This window comes from Aythya ferina, assembly GCF_964211825.1.
Source record: "Aythya ferina genome assembly, chromosome: 1".
Taxonomy (NCBI): Eukaryota; Metazoa; Chordata; class Aves; order Anseriformes; family Anatidae; genus Aythya; species Aythya ferina.
Window position 1 is genome coordinate 162654461 of NC_140296.1, and position 22380 is coordinate 162676840.

The 22380-nt window shown below is 45.6% G+C and overlaps 1 protein-coding gene across 2 annotated transcripts; it reads right to left on the reverse strand.

The window, feature by feature from the left end:
* Positions 1 to 9732: 9732 nt before the first annotated feature.
* On the reverse strand, positions 9733 to 16795 carry PDE6H (phosphodiesterase 6H). Of its 2 annotated transcripts, none has more exons than XM_084505940.1 (4): positions 16652 to 16795; positions 11779 to 11971; positions 11454 to 11494; positions 9733 to 10553 (listed from the first exon to the last, which is right to left on the reverse strand). In XM_084505940.1, exons 2-4 carry the CDS (start codon positions 11919 to 11921, stop codon positions 10477 to 10479), a joined length of 261 nt encoding a protein of 86 aa, XP_084362066.1. In that variant the 5' UTR covers positions 11922 to 11971; positions 16652 to 16795; the 3' UTR covers positions 9733 to 10476. The 2 variants fall into 2 exon arrangements, with proteins under 2 accessions (XP_084362066.1, XP_084362067.1); XM_084505941.1 differs by lacking the exon at positions 16652 to 16795 and adding an exon at positions 15024 to 15193.
* Positions 16796 to 22380: the final 5585 nt, after the last annotated feature.

Consider the following 22380-nt stretch of genomic DNA (forward strand, 5'->3'; position numbering starts at 1 on the left):
CAGCCTTGCTTTAGGTAATGTAATGTGTTACATGAAATGGTCTTCTGGTTTGCCATAGCTGACTGGAAGGTTAAAACAACAAACTACTTTGTCCTCCCTAAATTGTTCCTTCTTGCTGGTTACCGCATGGGGGCTAGGACCGTTGCATCTCTTTTCATACTAAGGATCTGAACTCCATTGTTTCAATGAGTTTAGCTGGATTTTACTGCTGCGATCAGCTGCTGGGTGTTGGGAGAGCCCAAGGATGATACTGTGAGTGGTGGTGCCTCGAACAGCAAATGTGGAAAAAAGACTGCTTGCTGGAAGAAAACAGAGTTCCTTGAAGCAGGGCACACAATGACACCTGAACTTCTAAGGCCCCAGAAAATGGCCTTGCTATGGGTTAAATAAGTGTCTGGGAACTCAAGAGTCAAGGTCAGTTTTCAGCAGCAGAGGTTCTGACCCTGTGTGCAGGGGAAAGTCATGAAGCATTTATCTTTTATCTTGATACTACTGGGAGGATGCAGTAATTATTTTATCTGCCCACAGGAACTTTACTAACCCAGCTTCCAGTAACATACTGATTACCACCATGTCCAATCTGAATACTTGGAACAGAGGTTTTAAGCAACACAGACATAAAAACAAACAAACAACAACAACAATAAAAACAAACAAAATAACAACAACAACAAAAACTTCTGCCTACCACTTATTGCAGTGAAATATAACTATATTTAAAGGCAGAACATTTCCTGACCTCTCTAGGTGAGGAAGGATTTAAAGCTTTTAATATTCTTTAAGCAACAGTGTTGTAACATGGAACCCATCATTTGCTGTTGAGTGTAACTAGCCAAACAATGAATGACCACAATATCCTCTGCTTTGGGGCACCAAGAATATGGGAAGCAGGAAAACTTTTCTTTTGCCAGCATAGTACTACTGTCTCTTCCAAGGCAAGTATCAAGGAAACTTCAGTTGACAAGTGACAGCAAGCAAAATTAGGTGTTTTTTTTTTTTTTTTTTTTTTTTTTTTTTTTTTTGGTATTCTGAGAAACATGAAAGGAGTCACTTCTACACTTCTATTTATTTCTTTATTAGATTTGAACAGACTTATTGTGTGAACTCCTTGCCTAAGGGTTCTGTGCATTGTAAAGGTTTCTGTAGGTTCAGAAAGTGTCTGCACTGAGTTGTGAAGGAAAAATATGCTAAGTGCTATGGAACACAAGGACATCAATTCTGGCTCAGGATGTGCTGGAGTGCAAATCACTGGAAGCTCCATGATTATGTTAGTGGAATACAGCTACACATTGCCACCTTCTTGTATCTTCTCCTTTGCATCCATCACTGGCCACAGCTGGGGACAGTGTTGGGCTGGAGGGATCTTCTGTCTGATTTGGTAGAGACATGTCTGTTTTCTTATGCTTTTCTAATGTTTCTGATAGAAGATGGACATACAGAAGACAGTAATGAGGTCTGTTCCATAGCAACAAGCTAGAAATCTTTCAGGGCCTATGTCAGAGTGATATTGTTATAATGTACATGCTAATCTCCATTTTCCTGAAGACTTTTGGTGTGTATCTGTAGAAGCATAAAAGCCATCATATCTAAGCACAGCTCTTGCTCATGGACTCCCACCAGTGCACCAATGAAGGAGGATGGGTGACAGACTGTCAGAGCCGCCTGGGATCATCATGTATATCTCTGGCTTGAAAACTTCCATAGTGGTCCTACACAAGAGCACTGAACTGCCTGAGCCACGGGTGTAAACCAGAATGTATATATCTTCATCCCCTATTATGCACCCTTGATTTGATGACCTACAAGGCACAGATCACATGGAAAATTGTTTCTGAGGTTCTTTATTTCCTCTGTCAGAAATGAGCAATGTGATTCTTATATGAATTTCTCAAACAACAGCTTCCAGCCACTGGATCTGATTTTATTTTTACTGCTTGGAAGGAAACCTCCTTTTTTATCCGAAACTTGTTACCATGAAGACATAGCCATGTCTGACCAAATGGCCTTTTAACTATCTCTTTAGTAAACCAAACAAGGGTTAGGGATCCGTGATAGGAAGTAATGAAGCCATTTCAGGTTACTAAATACTACTCAGCAGCTGAACTGCAGTGATGGGTTGTGTGTGTGCTCTGAGCTTACTGCAAGAAGAAAAGATAAATGCAAGCATAAACCACCATGAACTGTTTTTTATTAGGCAATTGGAGGAGCCAAAGAGGTTACCTTCTGTAACTCAGTTGATGAACAGTAACTTTGGGAGCTACTGCAACCCCCTTGCTTTGAACATGTAGCTGAGCGCTGAGCTAGTTTACCCTCTGTGTGTGCGTATTCTGTGTCTCATCACAAATCTCAAGGGACTAAAGTGGCCCTGGAGACAGATTTATCTTCTCCTTTTTAAGCAGTGTCAAATAAAGATGCATAAATGGCACCGAATGGTTTTTGTACAGTAGTGTAGCTCCCAGCCACCATCTCAGTTTTGCAGCAAACCAGGAGATTTGCACTATTGGGACCACTCAGGACCTTTATTTGTTGCTCAGAGAGAATTTCCAGGCAGTTCCCACAGTTTGACTTTTCTCAGTCCTTCAAAAAAAAGTGATTTAAAATTTGCTCTGTAATTAAATTATTATAACTAGCAGCAATTTCCTCCTGCTTGCAATTTAGTTCATATTAAATTTGTCTCCATCATTTTTGTCTGTATAAACTTGGGAATCTTGTTTTTAATTGACTAATTTAGATAAATCAAGAGATAGGGTTCTTCTGGGAGTAGGCACCTGAAGGCTCCAAACTTCTCATCTTGAATCACCATATCAGCCCAAGCCAGTGTAGTGGGAATAAGGAAATCATTCCTTCTCTAGGGTTTATCAAGAACATCTTGGCATCAGCATAGCTCTATATTCGGGCTAAACACTGCTTGAAATTCTTGTGAATGCAGATTTTATATAGAGAGATATGGAGAAGCTACATGTGCGAAGAATATAAATCCATAGCACTTTTTTAGTGAGGTAATTCAGTGATTTGCAGTGGGTTGATTTTTATTTTTGGAGCCTGACCTGAACCAAAGCCTGTGGAAGTCAGTGGAAAAGCTCCCAAGAGACCTCTGGCTTTAAGTCAAGGAATTAACTTGTATGTCTTAGTGCCGTAGGATATTATTGAACTAAAGAGCTTATTAAGATTAAAAATGGGATTAGGTATTAACATGAAAGCATGCAAAGAGGTTACACGATTGGGATAAAGCTGCAAGGCTTTATTCTGCCTTTCAGGGAAATTGTCCCAGAATGTAACCAAGGAAAAATAATTGCACATCATAGTATTATGCACAATGAGCTGTATCTTATATCTTCCAAAATGGAGAAATCTGGCACTAAAGGTAAGATGTGGAAGCAAAATCCCACAGGTTTATTCCAAGTAACAGTTATTGCTGATCAGTGCAATGAAAATGTCTCATGCAACTTGGTGCTGCTTCTTTTGAGCCTTGCATTTTTTATTTTTATTTTTTTTCTGAATGAGCTTTTCTCCCTTAGCCCCTAGAAAATCAGCAGAGGACTCCCAGTACTGTGGGGAAGAACCCTGCAGGACAGGCAGACACTGGAGGAAAGAGGGGCAGAGAGGGAGATGGAGAGGGGGAGCAGTGAGCATAGTGCTGGCGGCTGATGTGTGGGATAAGACACCACATCTCAGCTTGACGGAGGCTTGCTGTGGGCTCCTGCTTACTGCAGGCATGGCTGCAGCATGCTTCCTTCGCTCATGGGGAGGCCATGGGTACTCAGGTGGCTTTCCTTCTCATGCAGCGGTGCCTGGGCAGCAGGCGGTGGCAGCAGCCATTTGATACCTGCAGAAGGTGATGGACAGGCACAGCTGCCTCTCCCCAAGGGCTTGCTTGTGTGCATCTGAGACAACGGCTCCTATTTTTCTTTCTTCCTTTCCTTTCCTTTTTTTTTTTTGGTCTTTTTTTTTTTTTTTTTGCTTATTTTATTTTTATTTTTTGTTTCCATAGAAATAATGAATCCTGTCAGGTAACAGGGAGCGGTGGTGAAAGCTCATCTCAAACATTTTTCTTACATCATATGAATGTCTTTCATTTCTCTACTGGTCTATTTATGTCTTGTTATCAGAAGCTTACAGATGGCTGCTGAACAGAGCTACCTATGTATTTAGCTTTGCTATTGTAATGACAACATAGATTTGGCTGAAGAGTGTGGCTGGAAGAGCGGCTGAAGAGTGGCTGGAAAGTTGTCTGCCAGGAAAGGACCTGGTGTGCTACACATGAGCCAGCAGTGTGCCCAGGTGGCCAAGACAGCCAATGGCATCCTGGCTTGCATCAGAAATAGTGTGGCCAGCAGGACTAGGGAAGTGGTTGTCTCCTTGTACATGTATATGGCACCGGTGAGACTGCACCTCAAATATTGTGCTCAGTTTTTGGGCCCCTCGCTACAAGGAGGATACTGAGCAGCTCAAACCTGTGCAGAGAACAGCCATGAAGCCGGTGAAGGGACTAGAAAACAAGAGTTGTGAGGAGAGACTGAGGGAAGTGGTGGTGTTTATTCTGGAGAAAGGAGGCTGATGCAACCAAACCTCATCACTGTCTACAACTACCTGAAAGGACAGTGAGGAGGGTGTTGGTCTCTTTTCTCAGGTGGCAAATGATAGGATGCAAGGAAATAGTCTCCAGTTGTGCCATGAGAGGTTTAGATTGGATATTAGGAATAATTTCTTTACAGAGAGGGTGGTCAGCCACTGGAATGGGCTGCCCAGGGAAGTCCCCATCCTTGGAGGTTTTACAAGGTATGTGGACATGGCACTAAGAGGCATGGTGTAGTGATAGGAGTCAGTAGGTCAGGCTTATGGTTGGACTTGATCTTGAAAGTCTTTTCCAACCAAGGTGATTATGTGATTCTATTTCATCTGAAAAACAAACTTATACTCTCCATACGTAACTATCATATAGCTTGCAAGAAAGCCATAATGGTGATGGCCAGAGAGATTGCCCTGCCTCCTGCTGGAGTTACAGCTGATCCATAGCAGATGTTCTCTTCAGGGGATTCTTGGATGATTTTTACAGTCCCATTGCAAATGTCCTGAGTAACAGAGCCCTCCCACTTCCCATGGGACAAGAGACCAGCTTTCCCAAGGAGGGTATTTTTTAAGACTTCCTGATAACATCTACTTAAAATTTTGCTTATTATGTTCAAATAGGTTTTCCCTTTAGCCATCCTAGGTAACATCAGTTCTCCTTCATTATCTACCTACAGAGGGGAATCACAACTCCACTTGGCTTTTTTATAGGGAGCTGTGCATGCCGGAGAAAATTCCCTGCTGCCTATAGAGTCCTTACAACTACATTCCCTCATCTTTCTATCTGTATGTTTCTTTACTCTCCCTCCCCCTTTCACATTAGCTTGAAATGCTTAACAGTTTATCAGCCTCTCTCCTCAAAATGCCTGGGCCTGAATGCAGCTTTCTGCACGAGGATGCAACAGTGTTAAGCTCCTCTCAGGCTTTTCATAACATAGCTCCTTGTGGTGCTATTTCTGTATAGACACTCTTAGCCCAGAATTGCTTTGTTTGCTTACTATATTTGATTCCAATTGCTGACTAGTTTTTCCCTCGCTCTTGTTTGGGCCTGGTGCTTACCAGAACTTCTGATCTGTGTTTGTAAGGTCTGTTGCCTGTTGCCTGTGTGTTCCCCATCCTGACTGTTTGTGTGACCTAGCCATATTACTGGCATTTTCAAGACCCTTATCCTGCATCTCCACATCCCCCCCTTACTACTGAAGTTTGGTATCCAGGGGCTGAAATACCACACTAGCTTGGAGATCAGGCTTCATACTAACTCCTTAGTTCCCAGTGATGCATTTACAAATTGCCTAGCATGAAAAAACCTTGATCCCAGTGTGGGTTTCTTGTAAAACATCAACTGTTAAAACCAGATTTAACACACCTTGTTGTTTCACCTGTTGTTGGCCTGAGGCTGTTTTTCTTCCTTTATTCTCAGACCTGCAGCCAGCTCCGCTGGTGCAGACAGATGCAAGCTTGCTCTGCCGTGTGCCAGCAGCTGCCTGGATGGTCAGGTGTACAGGATGTCTGCTGACAGGTTCAAGCTGGCTGGTGACAGCTACCTTGTGAGATGAGCAGAAAGTGCCTGCTTTCTCTTTGTGCCTAGAGAAACCAGTATGGGGTTTTGTGGAAGCAACGTGTGTTTGTGCCTGAGGTCGCTTGAGAACCCCTGTGTGACTGAGGAGCTGGCCCTGTCTCCTATCTGCCTATAACCTGCTGTCTCCCTCTTCACCCCCTGGAAGCCTGCATAGGTTACACTTCCAAGAGATATTTGCTAACTGCTTACATTGGAAAGGGTGTTAACAGTCCAGGGATCTCCATCCTTTGCTCCTTCTAATGTTTCAGTCCTCACCAGAGGTACAAGGAAATAAAACACAGGCTATTGAGATCTTCTTATGTGTCTTCTGCAAGAAATACAAGGCACCCGGCTGTGGTGGGCTGCTGTTGGAGATGGTTTGGACTGTCCCCACCTGGGGAACATCTGCTCATATTCTTGAAGAAATCCTTCTTTCCTGTGCACATTTCTTGTGCTCACTGCTGTCTGAACCAAGCTGTCAGGGTACCAGAAGCCCTTTCTGCTGCCAGTGCACCTCTGGCTAAAGTCACACTCTTAACAGGATAATGAATTTGATCTTTGATTTGATCATTGCCTGAAGGCAATAAGCCTTCATAACGGGAGTATCGGTTTCACCCACCTTGCTGGCAAGGGCCAAAAAATACCCAGCACACGGATTTTTGTGCTAGACTCCAGGAAAGGGAACTACATAAAAAATAGGAGTGCTTTTTAAAGATATGCTAAACATTACCACTGATTCATTAAAATCCTATGTGCTCCCAGCAAAGTGGCTTTAGCTCTGCCTATTCCACTGCAGGTGGTTGGCAGATGGTATGGAGAAGCCTGGGAGCTCTAAGTGCTCCCTGTCTTGGGCAGGCAGCAGGCAGGACAACCTCTGGAGATGCCCAGCATCAGTGCACTAAGTTTTAACAGCTTTAACAGCTTTTTTTTTTTTTTTTTTTTTTTTTTTTTAAAGCCTAGCTTTAACATCCCTTGTTGTTCCTCAGACTCTGGATTAGACACGCAGCAGTGAGGTGCAAGAAAGCACCTCCAAAGACGGTACAAAAGAAAACACCGAGACCTAGCAACACTTTACCAGCAGGCAACTGACCCTGTCTTGAAACTTCTATGAAGGTTTAGAAAGTTCATCATCGACAAGAAGCAAAGGGAGATGAATGTTTGCAGCTCACAGCAAAGAGAGGGAACTGAGTAGCATTCATGACTCTAAGTCCTTTATTGCTATGGGGTAGAAGCATGCTGACACTCAGCTGCACTGAGTCCCAAAAGACAAAACTGGCTAAAAGATTTAAGCCCTGAGGAAATTGTGTGCATCACGCCTGGGAGAATACACCAATCATCACCCAGAGAAGAATTGCTTCTCAGATGATATGATGGTTAAGACCTTATTGCCTATTGTTTGGAGATAAATAGCTACTTTTCTCTCATGAGGAGTGGTGACTGGCACTCAGAGCTTTCCTAAGGCAAGGATTATAGAATGAAAAGCTGAATCATCTGCCTTTCTCTGGATATGTTTTGTAAGTAAATTAGACTACGTTTGTAGGATTTTTAAAACATTTTTGTTTAAATTTTTTATTGCTTTTGACTTGTTTTTATAGTAAAAGAACAAAGAATAACATATTACAATGTATATAGACTGCAGTCCTTCAACAAGCTATTTAAATATATTTGCTTTTTGTACCACAGCCATCTCTCACTGCTTGAGAAATTAAAGCTTCAGAGGTTATATCTCTTTAGAAAAAAACTCGGACCCTCAGACAAAACAACTGTGAGGATGTTTAAAGACTTTTCTTCTAAGTCTTGGAACTCCTTACAAGTACAGGAACAAATGTAATCCCTATTACTGCATAGAAATGATTTTTTTTAAGTTAACTAACACACCGTGGTGACTCAGAACATCTTCTGGCAAAGCTCTTCAGCCAAGCATGAGACTGGGGTATGTGTGCATTCCTGCTGGAGGCGTGGTTCTCTAGTGGGAGCAGGGATTATGGCAGTCTGATGTAGAACTACATCAGGACCTTCCCATTTGCTGAAATTCTTGTCTCTGGACTAGGGAGAACTTTGTTTTTACACCAGTATTTTGTGACTGAGAATCTCACTATTTTTGTACCGCTTTCCCAAGGTCTGGGATGATAACGGAGCAAAAGGACTAATTTAAATGTTCTCCTGTTGGTGTATTCCTGCTTAAAATAAGGAGAAACTCTGTGAAAATAGAGGCAGCCAGCTTGCAGGATCCCAAACTGTATCCATTGCGTCTTTTCCCATATAGAAGAGGACAGACTGAGAAAGTAAAATAAGGATCACATGCTACAAGATGGCGTAACATGAGGGAAATTGCAGGAGCATTGACATAGGAACATTCACATTTAACCACAAAAGGAGAGGGCTAGCACAAGCTTGAAGAAAAATGGAATCAGTCTCCCGCAGTAAAAGCTAAATAAAATGTCATTTACATTCAGAACACTCAGGGAAGGAAGAACAACCTTAAAAGGTTAGAAAGATGTAAGAAATGAGGAGTGAGCGGAAAGGACAGACCGCCTCTGCCCAGGGAAATATTGTGTACAGCAATTAGTGAAATGGTACATGACTCCAGTGCTGTGATTGTGCTGCTGGTCTGAACCCATGCTGGTTTACTGCTGTTGCTAATGACAGGAGTGCTGAATAATAAAGCTCTACTCTGGACTGCCAGCAAGAATTTCCTTTAGCTTTTAGTGCTGAAGCTATATTTTAAATGAAAACTGCTAGCTTTTATTTCTGGCACGACATTAGCTGATAACTATAGCACAGCCATGGATTTATAGCAATGCTTTATGCGTGGGGATCGATCTTGCAGGCAGGACTTGCTGTCCTCTCCACAGCCATTCCTTGCTCCTGTGAACATGCTCAGCATAGGAAAGATAAACCAGGGGGAGGTAGTTCGTATGCAAGGAGGCTTGTGAAACTGAAGGCAATGATTCAAAATGCCATCTCTCCTTCTGAATATCACATAGCTACAGCAATGCTTACTCCTTGCCTCTGACCAAAATGAACCCCCTTCCCTAACGCCAGGGTAGCAGGGAGTCTCGGTGCCTTCCCTGAGCACTTAAGTGGTTACAAGTGCCTCCCTGCTTGCCAGTGCTCAGGCTGCCAGAGACCAGGAGACAAAAATCGATGAGGTTAAGTGGATTTGCTCCGTGCTTGCCTGCAAATCCTAGTCTCCCCCTGCCTCCCCACCTGCTCTGCTCTTATCTCTCCTGGGGGAACAACCATTTGCCTGCTTGTCCAGACAAGCTTTGGAGCTTGAAGCTGCCAGAGGGTGAGGGGAAAAGCCTTACTGCCGATGGGTGGGATGAAGAGAGACTTGTCCATGCTAAATACAGGGAAGAGAGAGCAAGTAATTCAATACCATCTTCTGCTAGATGAGACGGGACTACTGGCACTGTTTGGTGGCAAACTGTTATGTCTTCTGAACCAGCAACATGTCCTGGGGAGCAAACTCCTCAAGTAAATATGTATGGCTTTAGGGACAGAATAAATGTCACACAGGAGCCTGCCATCGAAGGAGAGGACACCAAATGCCATTTGGAGGGTTGTTTCTTTGGAAACCCAACCACTCAGTCACAAAGGAATGAGAAGGATTAATTAATTCATTTAGTTTTTGATCTCAGACACATGTGTTTTCATTCAGCATTACTAGAACAACCAGAATTTTATGGCTCATAAGCTGGTGGGTAGTACAGCAGAGAGAACATTTCTGAGCCCTTTCCCCCTTTCTTGATGAGGTGAACCTCAGCATCAGATTCCTTACGGTGAACCCCTGGGGGAGGCTCTCCTGCTGCTTAAAAATGCCCTAATGGCTCAACTACTTACTCTGATTCTCTTCTCTACAGATACAGTCTCGGCATCTAATTGGTGGTCCAGAAAACCTGGGAATATACCAGTGGAAATACTACATAGAAAGCTGTCAGGAATGAAGGAATTAAAAAGAATGGGCTTGATACAATGAGGTCTGGACATACATGCACACCCATGCACACACTATCTCAGCTAACCAGGGAAAAGGTTCAAATAAACCCTCCAATTTTCTGCATACATATGAAGATCTACAACAGTGGGAGAAGAGAGGGTATGGTGCAGGGAGACATTAAGACATTTTCAGTAGTTTCATCACATGGAGCATGAAGTCTGTTCAGGGTCCTGAATAGCTTCTTTGACAAATTAATTTGCAAAGGACTTTCTCATAACTAGCTCTTACAAAATCACCCTGTCCATGAACAGGTGGATGTAAGGGCCAAAAATCAGTGTCAAAGGTGATGAAGACCATGGTGGGTTCTGTGGAGTCACCAGGTGACACCAGTAGAGATGCTGGGGCTTTAGATGATCCCAAACTGGGCCAGCTCGTGCAGTTCCAGATGGCTGAAGGCTTCCCATGGGCAAATCACTGTGATATCTGCAAAACAGAGAGAATCAGAAATGGGTTCTGGTTGTGGCACTTCCTGGATGTCTTTTGTATGAATAGAAAGGCTGCTTTAGTGAGGAAACATTCAAATGTGGGAAGAACAAGAAAAATGAGAACCCACTTGAAGATTAAATGAGCTGATGAGCTCTTTACATTTGGTGCTACCTACCAGACTGAACCAGGTCACTGTATTTGCTCCTGTGCCACCTTTCTCTGTGAACAAGACTATGGTCTCTTCAGTATCTAGACTAGTGTGAAAATTCATCCTGGTTGTGGGGTTTCTCCTGTTCTTATAAACTGCCTGTAACCAACCTGTGATATCCTGGAAAATGTGCAATCTTAAATCAGATGCTGAATAATTTCGTCTACAATATTCAGGATCTGTAACTCATTGATAGGGGCAGCTGTTATTGCCATCTAAGTTTTAACTGGCTACAGGTCATCCAGTGCATGTTTCTCAGTCCCAGATGGGTGCCTAAATTCTTAAAATTAGGATTTTGGTGATAACATAAACAGTCAACCATCTGAGATTTAGTTCCTGTGATTTTTGCTATTAATAGCTTAGCATTTGGCATTTCTTTGAGAACCTCATGCTGCTGAAATTCTTAGCCAGAGTATTAGCAGAAAACAAAGACAAACAAGCATATTTGCAGCCAAGTGAAAGTATTCAAAAATGGAAGCATGTCTAAACACACTTTCTACCTTGTGGTGTATGTAAGTATAAACATGACCATGGCAGCTTGTGGAGGGAGTACTAGCCCTCTCCAGTGACCCTGTGATCTACGGAGAAGCCAAGCAGACAGAGGCCACCCCAGACAGTACTCTCCCATGCTGAAGCATGGTTACACTTGTGTTAAAGAGGGCATGACAATAACATCCCACAGCGCTTACCTGTGCCCAGCCCCTCCATGCCTGGGATGTCATCTCCAAACCTAGGGGAGAGAAGAGCAGGTGAGGGGTGAGTTTGGGCAACACCCAGGAAAGGGGAGATGCCCTGCAACCCCCACCAGGGAGGGAGGAGTGTGGGCAGCAGATGATGAGGAACAGCTCAGGGCTGGGGTGGGCCAGCACCATGACAGGAGAACTGATGGCACCATGGGGCAGGGGGAAACCTCCTGGATCCTTGTGTGGGGGAAGATAGTGCCCCAGGAGCCCAGCTTAGCAGTGGGGAGCAACCCAACTCAAATTGTTTCTGTTCTTTCCAAAATGCCCTTACCCTTTTACTCCTTTTTTAGGAGGCTTGCTCTTGAACTGCCTTGTCTGTCTCTGCTTGAACTTGGGAGGCCCCTTGCGTGGTGTGGTGGGACCAGTCGGAGCATCTCCAGTGTTAAGGTTGGTGGTGGGAGGATTCTCACTCATTGCTGGGCTGTTTTGTGCAACAGGAGTATGCCTTGCTCAGATCCCTCTGTCTGCAAGATAACAGCAAGGGCTGACGCAACACTCTGCTTATCATTTCTAGGTATCAATAGTCTTGTGACAGAATAACTATGGGAAGTATGATTTTGACAGAATTAAACATAAAGACATTAAACAAAAAGAAAGACCATAATGTACACAAAGTAAGCAGAATGGCACTGATTTTCATCCTTGCATGCTAGAATTAAGACACCAAACTATGAACACTCCTGCTAGGGACAAAAAAAAAAACACACTTAATCCCACAGTCCAATGACGTGCAGAGTTATGGAAGGTTACATCTTCTCTTGTCTTAGACATGGCTGCTGCAGCAGCTTGCCCCAGAACCTGCAGAACCATACAGGTCATGCCAGTGTTGTTTGTATTCCAGTTTGCTTTGCACTGCTGGTGCTTCTACTTACCAGTTGTGGATATGACTACTAGGAGCCACAAAGACACACGTATGGATTTATGGCTTAGAGAAGTGTCCTGTCCTTGGGAAACACAATATATTTCATCTGTTCTTGTACTTGTGCCTAAGTGTTGCCTCTTGTACACGGAGGAAGATGGGGTGCTGACCTAGGCGAGCCCTTAGGTGCAGCTGCAATTAGAGCCTCAAGTTTGTCAGTACCAACCTTATGGGAAATAGTACAGGATCTCCGAAAGATTGTAAAGAAGGCTAGGGCAAAGCATTGGAGACTAGTTTAGATGGAATTTAATTTCTTAGGATGTAGGAGATCAAAGCCTCTAACTTTCCCCAGGAAGTGTCCATTTTGATGGTTTTAAGCACTATGTTACGTAGATAGACCCCCTCTGTACCACACGGTACATGAACCAAGCTCCACATCACAGGGGCTACCTAAGTGTCAGGTAGCAGTTCTCGTGGGGGGGACACCTCTCCTGCCTGAAGGCAGAGCTGCTGCACTAAGGACCCTTTGGTCCCCCCCAGAGAGGCCAGCAATAACTTCCACCAGTGCCCAAGGGGGAGCTCCCAGCCCTTGATCAAGTTTGATCAAGTTTTGTGCTAATTAGTACGCTAGAGTGGTCTGACCAGATCCATTTAGGGACAAAAATAATTGCCAATTTGTTCTCCCCTCCCTGAAGTCACATCCTTCCCCATGGCCATTACATAATTGCTCTCCCCAGGTTTTTGTCCCTGTGCAGCCAGGCTGATGGAATAGCCTATGGAATTACCTTCGGGATTTTAGTACTGAAGGCTAATCCCATTATGTCACCATAGTGCTCCAGCCTGATCCCCAGTATCACCTGCAGTGACACTCCAGACTTTTAATCTCAGAACTATGAATACCATCAAAGATGTTTTTTTTTTTCTTCTCAATTTGAAGACAGCCCATGTCTTTGACAGTGCCTGAAATAGCCGGAGTGCTGGAAAGCAAGGCCTGAAAACAAGGCAAAAGAGAATCCAGGCAATCCTCCCGTGTCACTGCCAGATCAGTGCAAGGCAAAGAGATGTGTTTCTGTATCCGTGGTGGTCTGGGAATACTTCACCCCTGACATCTTTCCATCTGTGACGGCGGTAGGATGGATCCTAATGATAGCACCTAGAGGCATGCTAGTTCTCTTGTCACTTGTGGTTGGGCTCCTGTCTCAGCTGTAATATCCTTTGCAGGAGGCTGGACCCGTTCCAGCAGCCCCAAATGGAGCAGCAGATGGTTGTGTCTGCAGCTGAAATACGCACAGATGCTATACACAACGCTTCCCCAGCACACAGTGTGCCCACAAACACAGGGATCAGCTCAAATCAGCAAAATTACTGATTTGGCTGTCATCTCTGCAGAACCTGAGCAATTGCCCAGTATTTATGACTTTATCCCCATGGCACGGTGGCTGCACAGGCAAGCACTGTCACAAGCACATCTTTTACAGAATGGGATTGGAGGTGCTGTAATCAGTATGACTTGGACTGTGCAGCTGGGAGGTGTGCCAAAATGTTCTAACTCCCAGTTTTTAAGGCCAAACTGAGAGGTGAAGGCAGTTTGGGCTCAAGCCAAAGCAATGCGAGGTCCCACAGCTGTGTGAATCTGCACCAAGGGAGAATCCAGTCCCTCAGTGATGCTCAGGACCAGCAAGGGATTTAAACAGTACTGCCCTACAAGAAAATTCTTTGCATAGGAAAACTGTACCCCATGGCAGGTCTGCTAACACCCCCACGTAAAATACTATGCCTCCACCTCAGGAGAAATTCTCATCAGTGGGGCACTTGTCTCAGTGCCAGATGCCTCTCCTGGTCTGCGAGACACAGATCCACTTCTAGGCACCTTCAGTGCATCTGGCATGCAGAGATTTTTGGCACCTCTATCAAGGGCTGCTCCCAAAACTACAACAGAAGAAACAAAATGGCTAACAGGTTTCCAGCCCTTTGTCTGACACACAAGACTTGTAAGAGGCAGATGAGCCCCTGCTCAGTTCCCTCCCCACTTCACCAGCCCCTGCCATCTGCCAGCATGGTACCTTAATCACAAGCATGTCATTGAGGGCCAGCTCCTCTTAGTTCTTTCAGTTCCTGCCTTGCCCCAGCCTTCGATCCATTAAGAAATAGCTAATGCGAAGACTCAGCCCTTGGAGTTTACTCAGTCCTTATCTGAAGCAGTTGTATCCACATATCAGCTACTCTACACATGGGATTTGGAAGCAAAAAGGATCTGCCCAAATCACACCCCATCAAATCTCTTATGGACATGAATTCAAGCAATGGCATTCAATGCAACTAAAAGAGACCATTATGTCATATTCCTTACCAACCTCCCTTCACCTGTACTCCCCACACATCACCAAAAGAAAGGGCAGGGGGTGGGAAGCAACCTTAATGCCGCAGAACAGCCTCCATCTTGCAGCAGGGATCAAGCTGCCCTCCCACTGCTGAGTTTGTGGGATTTGCTTGTCATCACCCGCAGGAAAAGATGCCTCCATTGATGTCAAAGAGGACAACAGCACGAGGGCTGCCCCACCTTGGGAGCCAGCTGCCCCAGCTCACAGCCAGAAGAAACAGAGGAAACCCCACGACATCTTCCTAGGGGAATTTCCCAGCTTTTCACCTCCCCATACCTGGGTGCTTTGGCAATCCTTGGTACCACACCAAGCGGATGGCGTGACAAATGCTTGACACGGTTGGGTCTCCTCTAGCTGCTTTGGCCTTGGGGATGTCCTGGGATGTCAGAGCTCTTCTGCTGCCGCCAGCACTGGGATGCAGCTCCTGGGTGAGAGCCGATGGCTGTGGATGCACAGGCTGCTGGGGAGCAAGATGTTTTTCCCCGCCCTTCCTCTGCCCCCTCCTCTGACAAGGCATTACCTAATTGCCCCTGACAGCATTTCTGTTTAGTCCAGGGCTTAATCCTCTGGGTAAGAGCCTTGCTTGCGTCCGAATGCTAATTATACCTAATGCACAGTAATGTGCTTATCTCCGTTGCGTCAGATATCCCACCTCTGGGTTGCTGGCCAGGTTAATCATCCTTCTTTTAGTTTTCTTTGAACTTAAAGAGGCTTGAGCACTACTGACAAGTGATGACTTTTTAATCTGCCCCCTCCTCTCCTTTAATCTCTGATTTGCTATGGAAAATTTCCCTGACAGATAACACAGATGCCTCACGTGACTTTCTTCAGACAGTTCCAGTGTAGGATCTCTTCCTGCTGTCTGGTAACTTCAGGTACAGGCTTCTTCATGCATCCTGTTATCTTCTTGGTGTCACCCCGGGGTGTCAGGAACTGAACCTCCATGAGCTGTGTCCCTCCACACAGTGATGCAGTGGAAATAGACAGTTTCCAGGAAGAAATACTCTCTTTTTTGGTAATAATTCTGATGGTAATTTCTTGACCTCGAGAGCCACTGGCATCTTTCTTGCAGCCAGGCTTTCATCAGGAAATATTGTATCCAGTGTGAGATGCCTGCGAGGAGTGAGGAGTCTCAGCTCCAGTCTCAGCTGCTTGAGCTGGCTAATCATAGGGGTGGAAAGAGTTCACGCAGTTTCAGCTCTTTCTGATCCCATTTCACACAGGATGTCAGCCCCTCTGTTCTAGCAGCGGTTGTAAGACCACAACCAAATGAAAGAGGATGTACTCCAAAAGACAGAAACTCACTTCAAGTTGAACTGTATTGCCATAACAGCCTCCCAGATGGAGAGCATTGGAAAGACAACCTCAGTTAGGTGCTGACACCAAGGAAGGCATTCAGTAATGCAGGAGATGCAGCACCACTCGCAAAAACTCCCCACAGAGGAGCCTGGTGTGCACCGCTGGGCACCTGGGCAGCAGGCACCAGCCGCCTGCCGCCACCACCCCTGGGGCCCCCTGGTGCTGCAGATGTGCAGGCTGAGCCAGCCGAGCTCACAAGCCAAGGGGCTGCCAGCAAGGCCTTACCAAGGGCTGCCGGGGTCAGAAACTGAGTGGCCCCGTGGATGGCAGAGCCTGCTGCCTGCTGAGACAAACCACGGCTGCTGCACGAACCTTTTTGCCCAGCACTGAGCCCTAATTAAGAAGAAACAGGCATGACTGCACAGAAGCACAACTTTCTCTCATAGCTACTGGGTGCATTCACACTTTCCAAGCATGAAAATCCAAACTTTTTTCCCCCCTGGGGAGAAGGACTTATCTCTCCACCAGGTTTTGCAGCCAGCTTCGCTTGCACCCCTCCCCCCCCCACTACCCTCATTTGCTTTGAGCCCCCAGCAAATACTTACAGTCCCAAGGGCTCCTCTTGCAAATCATTCAACTCCTGTCCTGCAGTCTGGGTAGAAAAAGTCTCGAGGTGTCCTTCCTCCTCCAGATATACCCTGCCAGCAGGTGACATCAGGACACAGGGCGCCAATCATGGCCAGAGCCCCCACGAGGGGGGGGGGGAGGGGGTGCGTGGCCCTGGTGCTCTGCAGGCACAGCTCCAGCGAGGCCTGAGGGAATAGTGGATGTCCTTCTTTCTGCAGCATCACCCTAGAAGAGGTTGTGGTTTCTCCGGAGCTCCGGTCGAGAAATTGCTAGAGAAGCAAGGAAATCATCAGCCCTCTGTGCTGTGCCACTGCTTGTGAGCACACACACACACACACATGTGCAGAGAAGGGAAGGACTGGTCATAACCACCCCACATCCCTCCCCTGGGCTGCCGAAGGGATGGAGAGGCTTCCAGAAGACTGCTCGGTTGTGCCGCAGGGGCTGGGACCCACCTGAGTGGGGGTAGCAGCTAGGTCATGTGTGGGTACTGTGGATGCTATCTGAGAGAGGGAAGAGCTGGTGCCTCAGTCCAAATTCCAGCCCAATGAAACCACACTTAATTTTATCATGTGCTTCATTTCTCTGGTGCATTTTAATAGCCCATTGTGACTGCCTGGGAGACTGGTGTCAGAGATTTGGACAAAGTGCATGGAGTCCATAGACAAAAAGACAAGAACAAGGGTCCTGCTAGAAGATGCTAGATCATCTTCATCTTCAGCTGCAGCAGCACAGCACATCAGTCATGGGCTTGAGCCTAACCACAGGGCGAAACAACTGTCCTCTGGATCTGCTGGCTCTGGTGAAGTTCTGCTCACTTACCTTCACTGAGCAACCAGCCCATGATGTGGGATCAAGGACAAAATATTCCTGGAGGAAGTAGGTGCACAAGGAGCATCAGAGTAGTGCAGGGGCAGAAGGAGCTGAGGAAAGGTCAGGGAGAGGCTGCTTGTGAAGTGATGGGTGGGTTTTGCCTCAGGGTAGGCTAGAGGAAGGATCTGGAGCATCCGTGCTAGCCAGGGGTGACCACATGTGGCTGAGAAAGGACAGGATCTGTCTGATGCAACAGACCATGGAGGAGGGGACCCGTGGAGCAATGCTCTGCTGCTGAGCCAAAGCCTGCAGCCAAGGCCTCTGGCCTTTCAGATGGCTGAAGTTAGCCGAGATAAATCCCTCAGTGAGACTCTCAGGTTACATTTAAAACAATCGATCAGGTCCTACCCTTTGAGTAGGCACAGAGAAGCTGGGAAGTAAATCCTGAATGCAGCTGAGGGGCTGCCAACTGAGCAGAGAAGCAGAGGCAGCAGAGAAGCAGTGTTCCCACGTGTTTGAGGATGATCACACAGCTTTCAGAGGCTTGTGTGATAATTTCTGGGCATGGGAAGAGGACGGGGGCAGCATCGTGTTGGCATCATCTCTACTTGCAGTGACTTGAGCTTGCACACAAATGCACCGAGATGGATTGCGCTCAGCAGCTCCTGACAGCAGAAGTGATTTCTGTGGGCAGGAACCTGTTTGTGTGGATATAAACAGGTGCAGCCTGCTGGCAGCAGGCTCTGTCCCATCCCTGCTGCTCATTCCCATGCCTCCATCTGCTTCAGGCAGGTTTCCGGGGGCTCCCCCTCCCTTTCTGCCTGTGTGGGTAGAGTTGATGGGAAAATCGTCTTTACAGCCCCCCAGACCTCAGGGGAAGTGTGCTTGCTTTCTTCTTGTCCCCCCTCCCTGCTCTTTTGAAACCTTACAGGCTTCCTTTTTCTTAATCTTAAAAATTTACGTTTTCAGGCCGTTTGTTTTTGAAACATCCCCTTTGTTTTCCTTTTTTTTTTTTTTTTTTTTTTTTTTTTTTTTTTTTTTTTTTTCCCCAGTGAAAGCAGGCTCATTTCTCTATATAAAAGTGGACACATGGGAAAAAAATTCCAGTGTGTCACACAAAGCTATTTTTTGCTCACTGAGAATGCGTGGCAGGAACTCCCGGAGCAGCCCCACTCATTGCGTTTTTTCTTATCCCCCACTATGACCAGGACATTTCCCCTCTCCTCTCCTTCTCTCCCTCCTTCAATCTCCTTTCTCTGCTTTGTTGGGACCCCATCCAGCCATGTTGCCCCATCCAGCCGTGTTGCGCCAGCTCTGTGCCACATGGCTGGATGGGGAGTTTTGTCCCGGAATGGGGTGCTTGATGATCCCTTCCTAGCCTGCAGCCCCTGTCTCCCTGCCCAGGCTTGGTCTCATCTGGCCCCAGAGAAGCCAGTGCTGGCCTCTCAGGCCACTGCATCCAGACCCAGCTGCTTTAGGAGCTGCAGGGGCCGTGTGGTGGCAGGGGTGTTGTCCCAAAGGAAAAACCGAGACCTTCATTACCTCTGGCCAGATAAGTCCCTATTCCAAGGAACTGCTTAAAGATATCTCTGAGGTTTCTGACCCTATTTGTGAGCTGGTGTTGCCATGGCAACAGTAGTTATACCAAAAATAGCAGCTCGCTTGAATGACAAAGACAACACTGGTTTACAAGATAGTGACTTTTCCAGGGCTGGCTGAGCTCATGAGACTGTGGGAGGAAATCCAAAGGCAGGGCTCAGGCTGGGGATGCAGTGGATGAGGGCGGTGTCTGGCATGGGCTACAACAACCCTTTTGAAAGAAACTTCTACCAGCTTATGCCAGGTGCTTGTGAGACTTTGCTCTGTGTTGATAGAGTTTTATGGCTTGTCAGACAGACATAGCTACCTGGGAATGAACAGGGAATCTCCGAGGCATCTGCAGGTAAACATAGGTTTCCCACATAAAGATAGGCAGCCTAGCAAATGCTTTTGCACTCCTGGCAGGAGGAAGAGAGTGGTAGGACCTTGATTTGGAAAGAAATCATCTGTTTGTTTTGTAGGTCAGTGAAGTTGTCATGCCAACAGTATCTTGGTGAGAAGCCTGGTGTACTAAGGTGTCTGCAGAAGAAGACTCACTTGCTGTAACCCTCCTTCCGCAACGCTCGCCATGTTGCTGAACGGTCTGTCAGCTGTGCTAGCGAAAAAAGGGAACCAGCTACAGAGGGCTGAGACAGTATTTAGCTGCTCGAGTACGTGCAAACCAGTCTGTTAGAACTGCAGAGAAGAAGGCATCCTCATGGAGAGTCCTCCTGTCCTTCCTCCAGGAAATCAGGGGCCACTGCTCTGGTTTCGGGATGAAGCACCTGTAACGGCCTGCAATAAACACGGGGCTTTGCTGACTTCGGGGGTCTGTGCCTGCTGTTATGCTGGGTGCCTCTGTGCTCAGCTTGCAGAAGAGCCTGGTTTCCTGAGTTTCATTTCCAGTCATGCCCTGGAGACTGCTCTGGCAATGAGGTGGAGGTGAAAGAGGCTAAGGCCTGCTTTTCCACTGCCAGGGCTCCAGAGAGAGATTTCCAGGGTCAGTCTGGAGAAAAAGGCCTTTTGAGGAAAAATAAATCAAACCCTAAGACTTAGTTAAACTACCAGCAATGTCCCTGCCTGTGTTAAAAAGTAGGTGACACCAGGGACTTCACACCGGTGGCTAAATCCCTGATGTTTCCTACCGGGGGGGCTTGGTGGCACCAAGCTGCTCATGCAGCCCCATGTTACACATCCGAGCAGTCCGCTTGTGCTGCTGTCCCCAGGCTTCCTCGGGGAAGGCAAGGATCCTGCTTTTCCCCTTCAGTCAAGGTGCTTAACGTGCATGCCAGCACATCGTTGCAGGCCCCAGGCTCTCAGGCACCAACACTTTAGGACGTGCCAGGGCTTTTTATAGCAGACAATATAAAACCCGTGTAGCCTGTCATACACTTCATTAGCTACCAGAGAGTTACATTTTCTTGCTCTGAGCAGTGAGCCTGGCCTTTCTTCAAACAGATAACAAAGTCTTGCCACCTAATGCTCTCAAGAAGTACACTGTTAGGATTTTAATAATTTACACAAACATTTTCCTGATTGGTATTAACAAAAAGAAAAGCAGAATGATTCTTCTCATTTTTAGATAGTACTTTTCACCCCCAGATCTCAAAGTACAGGGCAAATTTTCATCACCCCTATTTGTAAATATGGAAACTGATGTACAGAAATCTCAGAGACCTGCAGAGACCCATCCACCCAGACATCTACTGTGGGGAGCAATGAGCTCGGCCATGTAGCACAAAGAGCTCAGTAGTTTGTAACTGCTTTGTGATTCATCATTTAGGAGCATCCCCCTGCTCAGAGCTGAGTTGTCCCAGGAGAAAGCAGTAATGTGAGTAAGTGTCCTTTCTGTGCTTAATATCTGTAATACTTTGCTTAATATCTGCAATACTTTGCTTAATGTCTGCAGCCAGGCCGTTGGTAGTGCTGCAGTGGGACTGAGCTTGTTAGATCATTTTAAAAAACTTCCTTTTTTTCCTGTTGTTGCTCTGCCAACAATTAAAATATCTGTTTTTCTTTTATAAAATTATTTTCCTCCTGAATGCCATTTACCAAACAAGCTTAACATTAAAGTCCTGAACTAGGACATTTTTTCACTTTTTTGATCAAACACAAGAAGTTAATCTTGTTGTCTGTCTGGCTGCCAGAAGCCAGAGCATGTTGTTGCTATTAAAAATGTACCTGAATAGCACATTTTTTACAGTATTGTCTCAAGAATCTTCCTTAGATTTTTTTATTTTTTTTTTTAATTTCATTATTGATTCCTTCTGTATGAATTACATGCCATGTACCTGCAAGCGGTGATTTAATGACCCACTAGCACTGACTAAAAGTGATCACACATTGAACCAAGCATGGAATTAATATTGTCTTGTTTAGCTTCATTGCTAAGAAGAAGAAGAAAAAGAAGAGGCTACATTTTTTTTTTTTTTAATTTAAATGGAAATCAGATATTTTCAGAAGTTTATTCTGTTTAAAACAGTGAAGCAAATGATTCAGTGTCACTGGGCTAAGAAGACAAAACCATGCACTAGTCAGCTCCAGATGTCTTCTTTCCTGACAGCTCCTCTTCTCATCTTGCTCTGAATGATCAATTCTTTCTCCTTGGCAACCAGCAGCCCAATCAAGAGAGGCTCTTCTAACACATTTTGGTAAAATGTTTCTTTCTTCTTCTTAAGGAGACACATCCACTCCTATGGTTTTCACACCATGCTACAGACTCTTTCCTCCTGATACTAGATAAAAGCGCTGCTGTGCAATCCCATTCAGTTCAACTCTTTGCCACCACCACCATTATTAGATTTTTTTTTTTTTTTTTGAAGTAACAGATGAGGCTTTCAAATAGAAATTATTGCTTTTGGGGAGCATCTTGCATTCTCCTTGGGAACATTCAGCTAATGGGCAGAGGAGGCTGCTCTTCCTGCTCCATTATCTTGTCTCTTGGGTGGCTGCTCATCTCCCAGACACATGGATGCTAAATGCTCTAGATGCCATGCTACAGCAGATCCCTGATGAAAATAACCACAGAAGGGGGAAAAAACAGGGGATGGAAATGTAAATCATATTAAAAAAAAATAAAAACCTTCTTTTATTGATCAGGTGTATTACCATGGACTAAGCCTTATGTTCTTCCCTCAGGGTTTCACAAATCCTTAGGTTTTAATGTTTCTTTGTTTGTTTGTTTTGTTTGATGTTATGGTTTTTCACTGGCAGATTTCAACCCTTCCTTTAATTTAGACCCAGTACATGCTTGCTTTCAAGTGGAGGTACACCCCTCACAAAGTGAGTTAGATCCTCTTACTGGGAGGCCCCTGAG

Excerpts from the sequence above, each read along its gene's own strand:
- PDE6H (XM_084505940.1), bottom strand. The coding sequence starts at position 11,921 with ATGAGTGAGAATCCTCCCACCACCAACCTTAACACTGGAGATGCTCCG. Across the intron at positions 11,495-11,778 it reads CCTAAAAAAGGAGTAAAAGG|GTTTGGAGATGACATCCCAG; the intron begins GTAAGGGCATTT and ends TCTCTCCCCTAG. Across the intron at positions 10,554-11,453 it reads CATGGAGGGGCTGGGCACAG|ATATCACAGTGATTTGCCCA; the intron begins GTAAGCGCTGTG and ends TCTGTTTTGCAG.